The sequence below is a fragment of the Myzus persicae genome, unplaced genomic scaffold (assembly GCF_001856785.1).
Source record: "Myzus persicae strain clone G006 unplaced genomic scaffold, MPER_G0061.0, whole genome shotgun sequence".
NCBI classification, from domain to species: domain Eukaryota; kingdom Metazoa; phylum Arthropoda; class Insecta; order Hemiptera; family Aphididae; genus Myzus; species Myzus persicae.
In genome coordinates, this window is record NW_019103956.1 from 404,330 (window position 1) to 414,112 (window position 9,783).

General features: G+C 29.3%; 1 protein-coding gene across 4 annotated transcripts; it reads right to left on the reverse strand.

The window, feature by feature from the left end:
- Nucleotides 1-932: 932 nt before the first annotated feature.
- LOC111036871 (zinc finger protein 568-like) lies at nucleotides 933-9,294 on the reverse strand. 4 transcript variants are annotated; one of them, XM_022319130.1, is made up of 8 exons: nucleotides 5,276-5,676; nucleotides 4,631-4,695; nucleotides 3,470-3,636; nucleotides 3,307-3,398; nucleotides 3,012-3,217; nucleotides 2,715-2,887; nucleotides 1,200-1,460; nucleotides 933-1,133 (listed from the first exon to the last, which is right to left on the reverse strand). In XM_022319130.1, exons 2-8 carry the CDS (start codon nucleotides 4,646-4,648, stop codon nucleotides 1,115-1,117), a joined length of 936 nt encoding a protein of 311 aa, XP_022174822.1. In that variant the 5' UTR covers nucleotides 4,649-4,695; nucleotides 5,276-5,676; the 3' UTR covers nucleotides 933-1,114. The 4 variants fall into 4 exon arrangements, with proteins under 4 accessions (XP_022174822.1, XP_022174819.1, XP_022174823.1 ...); XM_022319127.1 differs by lacking the exons at nucleotides 4,631-4,695; nucleotides 5,276-5,676 and adding an exon at nucleotides 8,740-9,294; XM_022319131.1 differs by lacking the exons at nucleotides 4,631-4,695; nucleotides 5,276-5,676 and adding an exon at nucleotides 5,726-5,783.
- Nucleotides 9,295-9,783: the final 489 nt, after the last annotated feature.

Sequence of the window (9,783 nt, forward strand, 5' to 3'; positions counted from 1 at the left end):
AATAATGTACTAAAAATAACCAAACTATTTGGTCCAAATCAATTTATTTCATTTAAAACCCACTGGTTCCTTTTCATTGAGATGTAGTTTATACAAACAAAACATCAGCAGACAGCCGTTAAATTATATACTGTTCAGGTTAAGAAGTAAGAACTGTACTGCACTCTGACCAGTTTTTATCGTCAGTAGTCAAGTTACATCTGTCAAATGCCCACCAAGTTTACAATCTGTATACCTGCTGTGAAGTCATGACCATAGAAGATAGATATTGCCTCGGCACAAAAATTATTATCCAGAGTAAATTTCTTATCTCAAATAAGATGCAATTTAAAATTGAAAAAAATGTGCTGTTTGAAAAAATAAATTAAGTTTGCATTTGACGTACAAATTATATTGAGAGCATGAAAATAGAACAATAATACATAAAATGTAAACAACAATAGAAGGGTAAAAGTATTGCCAATGAGATACATTAAAAAATGTATGCATTGAAAATTTTAAAAGTACAATTAAAGTATACTTAAGTCAAATTACTAATTACAAAACTACAAAATCACAAACCACACATCACTTTTAATGGTACCATGCCTAAGTACAGACATCGGCAAATAATTTTGGTGAGTCTGGAAGTGTAAAATAATAAATTAATGAGGGCCAGGGAAAAGAATCATTGACAAATCTTAATATTTTTATAAATTGAAGACAATATTATTCTGAGATATGTTCACGGTCCATGTTTTGGCAGCAAGTTGCCTACTGTTGCCTTAAAAGATCAAGTCAAAGATCAAGTTGATCTTAAATTTTTAAAGGGTCTAAATGGTGAACTAGTAATTATTTATGGTTAAGGTTAGGTATATTATATTATATAATATAATATGATTTATAATGAAATAATGAGTGTTGGAGTATAAAAATTATATTTATACTTATTTTGTACCTAAGTTGCATTAAAAATAGTATAAAACGAGTAATGAAATTAAAAAGAACAACAATGTGTTATAAAAACAATAACAAATACATAAAAAATTATCAATCTTGATGTTTTCAATTGGTAAGCTCAGGTCTGGTGCGCACAAAGTAACAACCAGATGTGTACTAAAATTATATTTTAGTGTTATTTTCCATTAATAAATCTGAAAACAAAATAATAATAATTGTTACAAGCCCAACACGTGATGGTTGTAGCAGAAAACACTGACTTATGGTATGAGAAATCACCCTGGGAATGAATTTTGCGCACATGTTTGGTCAAGTTGCTCTGGCTATTAGATGAATGGTTGCAGAATGGACAGCAATAAGGCTTGCAACGAGAGTGTATGACTGTATGTCTCTTGAGCAGCGTCAGTGTTTTAAATGATTTGTCACAAATTTGACATGGGTGTACAGGTTCATTGTGCACAGTGTTTTGGTGCGTTATCAACCGGCTCTTGATAGCAAACATAGAACCACATTCTTCACACCTTCAATAAAAAAACATTATTCATTAGAAATAAAGTTTAATTACTGAGTAAATGTACAATAAAAAATAAATACATTTCTAAAATAAAACTTAATATGACACATGTAGTAAACCAATTTTTAACATGTTTTGAGATATTGGTAGGGGCTTGTCCAGATTGGACAAGTGTAGAATTAAATATTTGAGTCATTGATTGTGCATAATGGTCTAATAAAATAACGTAAATGGACACTATACCTGTATGGGTGTCTTTGTCTTATAACTAGGGGCCTGAATTATATTCTTTTGCATATTTTTTTTGAGCCTATGCCGTCAGATGGGGGTTTGAAATCTTTACAAGTCATGAAACCGGTTAATTAATGGCAAACATTTTTTTTTTTGCATATTAGAGAATATTTTGTAAAATAAAGAATATTAGAGAATATATATCGATTCATTTTTCATAGATATTCGATATTTTTTGTTGCAGTGGCGTAAATTATACGTCTGATAATAGTAATATACTGATGTGATATTATTAATATTGATAAATTATATATTTATATACGTATATAACCATCGTATTTTATATGATCATTATGCCCTAATTAGTAATGTACTGTAATAAAGGAATAAGTAAGTAATAAGTAGCAAGGAGTCAAAAATCTCCCAGTCAGTCCGTACTTAATGTAAAACAACAGCTTTTGACTTAGAAACCATAGAAAACGATATAATATCTATTAAGGCCCATTTTCTTGTTCTTGAAACATCAATCAAAAGGTTAGAAAAGTCTTATGTGTCTCTTGTTGATTCCATAAATCTAATTGAAAATACAATTGGTCAACTTCAAAAAATACCCAGAGAAAATGGAGATAAAATAAAAATAAAATTGATCAACTTCAACAAAAAAATCGATGGCTCATCATTTTGAAAAGAGTAGCTCAAGTTTTGAATGGATGAAGTTCAACTTAGAGATAACTGTTCATCGCCTATGATGATTACTGATTTGTAAGACTCTATTATGTGCCTATTTATATCAATTTTTTTGGTATTATTTTGCGAATAAATGCATATTTTTAGTGCAAGAGAATACATTAATAAAAAAGCATATTTTATCATGATTTTTAAAGAATATTGGAAGAATAATTTCAACTTTTTAAGAGAATATTAGCACCTTATTTTGGCTATTTTAAAAGAATATAATTCCGGCCCCTACTTATAACGAACAACATAAGCAATTTGTGTTCATAGATAAGTTGGTCATTGAAATACTCACATATAAGATTTAACATTGTCATGACTGTATGAATGTACATTCATATCATGTTTTGAAGCACTGACATGGTAACAAACAGAGCAGACAAATTTTGCTCCTATGTGATCACCTTCTATGTGTTTCAATTTTTTATGTCGTTTCAATGAATCAAACAAAAATGTTTTATAAGTGCACTATAATGCAAACAAACAGACACATTAATTATTAGTCTTAGATTTGATATTTTGGTTAGGTTTATTAACAAATGGCTGTTTGTTTAAATATGAAAAATAAAATTATGAATGGTTTATACATTACCAATGAACATGAATATTGTTGTTTTTTAGTGTGACTAGCATTAACATGTCGCTCCAAGTTGTATTTATCAAAAAATTTCCGCTCACAATAACTACAAAAATAGTCGCACACTCCCATGTGACGTTTCAGATGTTTTTTCAAATCAGATTTTCTAGGTGTTTGGTACTTGCAGTCTGCACATTTGTAGATATTTTGTTTTTTTACAGCTATATAACATGAATATTATATAATAAGATCATAAAATAGAACAGGAGTTAAGTTTAAATAAAGTATGATATGATGTAAATTGTCTTACAAGGCGATTTATTTTCACTGCATAACGCTTTAAAGTTATCAAATGCCTTGCAATTTGTTTTTCTTTTACCAAATTCTACTTCTTTGAAGTTTCTAAAAAATAAATAAAAGATAACGAGAGCAAACAAAATACTTAATAGATGATAGTAAATAAACTTGCATACGTTTTAGTTGAGTTGTTCTCGGACTGTATCTCTTCTTGAATAGTGGATTCACTATCATTGATTTTACACATAAATTCCTGCAGTACTACATAAATTTTTTCGAGTGTTGATTTTTTCGATAAGGCTGTAGTCTGAACACATAAGATATTTTCAAAAGTCTGTTTACACTAAAAATTAAAATAGCTAAAATTATTATATAAGCCATAAGGTATACAAAGTTTCAAGTGTTTAATATGTATTTGTGGTTTTAGGGCACACAGTTATCATTGACAGCATCAAGTAAGCAATTTTATTATGTCATATACTTGCAAAGTAGTAAAGTGGTGATCTTATATGTAAGTAATAAATTGTTAACTGTATTTCTGTACACAACTATCATTTATTATAGGATCCTTTAATTTGGAATCTGTACTGACCATTCCACATTAAAACTATTATACAAAATATCCATCATATCATTGACAAAATATTCTTCACATAAAAAAAAAACAGTTAATATGTACTGGTATGATGAGATGTAGCACAAGCGTCGATAAGAGTCTGGTAATAAGGCCTACTTTTTAAATTAAAATCTATCTTTCCCACTTACTAGTAGCTCATATTCAAATCTTATAGAAGAAAGATACTTTTCTACAGGGTGAGGTTAGTGTTATTTAATCCAAGTTGGTATTCCTCAAAGACCTGTTGCAGTCCCATTGTTATTCAAAATATTTACTCTGATCATTCAAACACTTTCTATACTACAAGTGGAGCGTTTGTCGATGACAAAGCTTTTTCTGCTCATAAGTCTGATCCTGAAATGGCCTCACAAACATGAAACGAAGATAATTAAACCTCCCGGCAATAAAGTATAAAGACTGTGCGATCAGAGTAAATTAATCAAAATTCTTTCACTGTACATTCATGCCAGATCAAAATATTGTCTTACCATCACACAGAGTCACTGAATAATCTACCTCCAGCACAAAACGTTTATTACTTAGACCTACATTTAGATAGTGGATGACATAGCCAAGCCACATATACACTAAACGTCTTGCTTTCAATAAACATCTCTATTCCAATCTCCATAACCATCGCAATCCATTCATTCACAAACTATCTGTTCTTATCATCCAATGACCGAATTAGAATTGGTTTTGTCTATTTGAATAAATTTACCATGACATAAAGTTCCATCAATATATGGATTCTTCAAGCTTCATAAATTCAACCCATCACTTTTACTGGTTGTAAAAATTGAATTTGTAGATTATGAAATAAATTTATAATAAACAAAAAAAAAAAACAATTTTTTTATTTTCCTCAATTGAATATATTCATTAAATAATGAAATAAGTAATGGGTATTATACAATATTTATACTATAAAAAAAATTGCATAGTTGGTGATAATTTTTTCTGTTATTTTTGCATAATAATAGCAAAACAATTATTAGGTTTAGGTAGGACTAAAACTGGATTTAAGTAGTAAAAATACTTATTCAAGCACAAGTATTAAAGGTTACAGGTGTTAAATGTTTTAGGTACCTACTGAAGTTAAGAGGATCATAAAATGGTACAGAAAAAAACAAACAACATATTATTAAGTAATATACAATAAAAAATACTCGTATGATAATAATTGTACTTAAATGATTATTAGGTACCTATATTAATTGAAAAACTGTGTTAATAATTTGTTTGTAATATAATTAAATAGTAAATATTAATTTAAATTAAAATTTTTTCATAGTTTAAAAATATTATCAGTCAAAAGTGTTGATAAATAAGAAAAAAAATGCAATAACAAATGATTAATATTTACTTGCAACACCGAATCTTCTAACACTTGTGAATCGTAACTATCATCACTGTACTTAGCCATTAGGGTTTATTTATATTTTTTTATTCACTACTAGGAATACCTAATTAAATGAGATCAATATGTTAGTGACATAAGTATGGTATCGAATTCTAGTAAAATTAGTCTTCACGAATTTATTACAATAAAAAAACGAAAAAACTATGTCCATGCGAAACTGTACATCGACATGACATGCTCAGTCAAACCAGTTGAACAGTAGGTATTATGCCTGATAGAAAATTAGATATAATAAAAAAAACAACTTTCATAATAAAAAATTTAGTCATTGTTCACTTTTTATTTTAGTGGTGGGTGGGGGGTGACGGATGAAGGGTTCACTATAATATAGATACCTATGATAATAATATTATAGTACTATATTATATTTATATTTTATATAAGTATATTTACGTGCACTTAATGATGCATTTCCAGCACGAATGTTCTGGCTTGTTATCTCGTCTACAACATTTATTTGATAACTGCAACTGCACGCATTATCAGTAAACAGAATATATATTGCCCATACGGCCATACCACAGAACCTAGGTGGATTAATATATATATTTATATATCCACCTTGCACAGAACAATTTATACCAGTATCTATAGCCATGATCCTAACTACTAGCATAAGGTCTATGATATTATCACAGATTATATTAAATATAATATAGTTCACGGTCTTAGCAGATATCTTCTAAGACCGTGAATCGTGATATAGTATTTAATATAATATTATAATCTGTGATATTATCACAGAATAGCAAACAATTTTTAAGAATATTCATAGAGCTGACTAGGTACCTGAGTTCTGAGTATATGGTCCATGACTCATGAGAATATTAAACAATTTTAATAGGTATCAATGTTCTTACAAATACTCTAAGTACTCTTAGTACTAAATGTCCTAATATTTTCTTCATTTTTCAAATGACTATTCTGTTGTGGTCACGGACGTGTAGACGTGTAAACGTCTGTGATCATGGTTGAGGCCAAACTTGCTTCCATCTATGCATATTTTTTATTCTTTTGCTTATATTCTCCCACTCGTAATCCAATCTTTGGACACTGGTATAGTGGTATTCTCTGCTAAGCTCTTTTCACCTTTGTTCATTCACCTTTGGTTTGGTCTGCCTAGTGGTTTTTTTTCAATAGGAAATGTGACTTTCCTTAAAGTATCGCCTTCATTTAACCGTTTGATCTCCATAAGACCATACTTGATCAGTCCATGCAAATGCAATTCTTCTATATTGTAATACTGCTACTATCGGGGCTCTGTGGCTATTGTAGTTCTATAGGAAGGTAGTAAAGTTATAAATATATATTTTTTGGCCCTTAGTACTCTTCTTTCGAGGATTGTTATTTTTTCTTTGTCTCCTTTGTTCTCACATGCATACAGAAGTACTAACTGTGATTTTCGAATTTAAGTGATACTTAGTTGTTTTGACTTAAAGATATCTGATATTCACTAGGAATAGCATTAATTGCCGCAGTTGTTCTTCTTTTAATACCTTCATGATTATTGTTTTTGCTATATAAAGTAACGCCCAAGAATTTGAAACAATGTACTCTTTCAATTTTATAATTATCGACATCTAGCTTCTAGGTGTTCCCCATGATTCTCTCTTCTAGATATTACCATAAATCTGGTCTTTAACTAATTTATCTGTAGTCCCATGTGACGATCTCTTTATTGATAGGTCATAGGTCATTGATGTCCGTTTTACTTATTGACTATCTATTCTGATCGCCCTAATATGATAAATGATAATACTGTCCGCGTAGTATTCACTACTCCGCATTCCCGCATTGTCATCGGTCATCTTATCCACCAAATTAGATCAGCTATATTTGATCTGCGTTTTCTTCATCACCGATAATTACGGAAGTACCTCCATTACCTCTAATTTTTGACAATATCGATTTTGTGTTTTGGTAAGATACTAAAAAAAATAACTGCAGACACTAGATACATGAAATATGTCCACAGATATGAGCATATGTTAATATGTTATACACCATAATATTAAAAATATTTGACTCATTTCGAACTAATTATTAAGCAAAATCAGTGTTAAAGTTTTTATTAGTAGTACCTATGTATTTGTATCACAGTTCGTTTTTCCACGGTATTTTTTTTTTTGTTTAATTGGGAATGTTCCGCTCGGACGACTCAGAATTACCGTATCACACAATACGGTAATTTCACACTCAGTGTCCATCTATTTACCCCTCACACGAAAATATTTACCGTGTACACATTTTTTTTTTTCATGAAACCTTACTAAATTAATATTTCAAGTAAAAACACAAATTATTAAATACATTTTTTTTATTGTTATAAATTAATATTATATTTACACAAGTTCTCTTACTTCTCTAGTAAAAGGTACGGAACAAATGCACTTTACCACTCCCCTCACAATTTTCGATTTTTTTTTTGAACTTACTTATATTAGCTATTTAAGAACGATGGTGCAATCAGAATTGGTCGGTCGGACTTAGTTTCAAAGTTATGGGCTTTGGAAGTTATCAATTTTACGTTTTTTACGCATGAGCGCAACGCTGCGTTTATCACGTCTTGTACGATTCTTTAAATCTTTTTTCTTGAAACTTGCGTATATTAATGAGTTAAGAACGATGGTGCTGTCAGAAATTATCGGTCGGACTTCGTTTCGAAGTAGTCAATTTTGAAATTTTGTGTTTTTACGCATTTAATTATAAATATGATTTTAGATAATATGTTAATTATAAATACGATTTTAAATAATATGATATTATTATGGAAACTGATATTGATATACGATTAAAATAATATAATATCCTTCGACTTGCTATGCAACACAATCTTAAGTAGGTCACAGGGTAAGTAAGTTATGTCGTAGAATGAAATACACATGTTTCCCCAAAAAATAATTCAAAAAATTTTTTATAAGAGCGGTAAAATAGAGCGTCGTGAGCATGAGTAAAACACCGAAAATCGTGAACTCCGTAAGTTAATAACTTCAAAACTAATGAACACAGAATAACTGTAACTTACAACAACAACCTAGGCGCTAGGCGTATAAATAAGTTAATTAGATTTGTAGTTTTTACGTTATATAATATAACCATAACTAAAATTCTGACTGCACCATCGTTCTTATCTACGCAAGTCTCAAGAAAAAAAATTAAAAGAATCTTAAAAGAAGTGATAAACGCGGCGTTGCGCTCATCAAAATTGCCAACTTCCAGAGCCCATAACTTCGAAACTAAGTCCGACCGACAAATTCTGATTGCACCATCGTTCTTAAATAGCTAATATAAGTAAGTTCAAAAAAAAAAAAAATCGAAAATTGTGAGGGGGGAGGTAAACTGCACTTTAGCCAAAGGTACATATTCTACGATACGATCATGAATTAATAAACAATAAGCAGTTATACCTGTAAAGGATTCTGATGCCTCAATTTCCAATTGAACATCCACTGCTGAGGCTGTAGCTGAATCATTCTGCTTTGAAGTATCGATAACTATAATCGGAGCGTTTGATAGAAAAGTAGAAGGACTCAATATCGGGTTCCGTATATTTTTTTCATAGTACGTATTTTGAAAATATATCATATAATAAGGTAAAATTATTTTTTGAAAAATCCAAATTTAAATTATCATACGGATAAGCTATCGAGTTTAGAAATACTTTAACGTTTGTTAGATTACTATGATCTTTGAATTTTGATAGTAAAAATATTATTGGGCTTTTTGATGTGTACATAGGCGCCGCAAGGAATTTTATCAGAAGGGTGCATCGTACAAGTATACTCTGGTTTCTAAATAATGCTTGTATACGTAATAATAATAATAATTCAATACGTAAAAATATTTTTCTAAATTGTATAACGATACAAAGTTATTTGAGTTTTTTTTAACGGCTACAATGTAACGCGGGCTAGTGGCTGCGATTAGAAAATCCAAACATTCAGTTGAAGAATTTGAAAAAAACCCTAGGCGTTTACCTGTATTATTTAAAAAATAAGTATTATAATACATAATATAAATAATATTTATAGACAATTATGTAGAATAAGTATAGTAATAAATAATAGAAATAATGTAGGTAATTATGCAAAATAGAATAGTTTTAATACATTATACCATTCAATTTTATTTTCTTTTTTAATTTTTTTTCTTTGAAAAGCCAGGGGGGTGTAAGTGCACCCCTTTGCACCCCCTCGCGGATCCCATAGATGTGTTTTATTTAATTTTGTATTTTAATAGATACTTATTTTATTAAATAGTAGTATCTCTTACTAGAATAAAAATATATAATTTACGTTTTCTTTAGTTGTAAGTATATCATATTTATATAAGTATTTTTAATTTTAATTTGTAATTTGTATATTGTTTAATATTTTTAATATTTATATTAGTGGATTTGTATTGGAAATTGGTATTTGGCAAATAGCAAAAATGTTATTATGACGTATTAC

Bases quoted from the DNA above. Each gene is read 5' to 3' on its own strand.
- LOC111036871 (XM_022319127.1), bottom strand. From the start codon at position 8,805: ATGATTCAGCTACAGCCTCAGCAGTGGATGTTCAATTGGAAATTGAGG. The intron at 3,637-8,739 runs GTATAACTGCTT...TTTAATTTTTAG, and splicing joins GGCATCAGAATCCTTTACAG to TGTAAACAGACTTTTGAAAA. The intron at 3,399-3,469 runs GTATGCAAGTTT...TTTATTTTTTAG, and splicing joins GAGAACAACTCAACTAAAAC to AAACTTCAAAGAAGTAGAAT.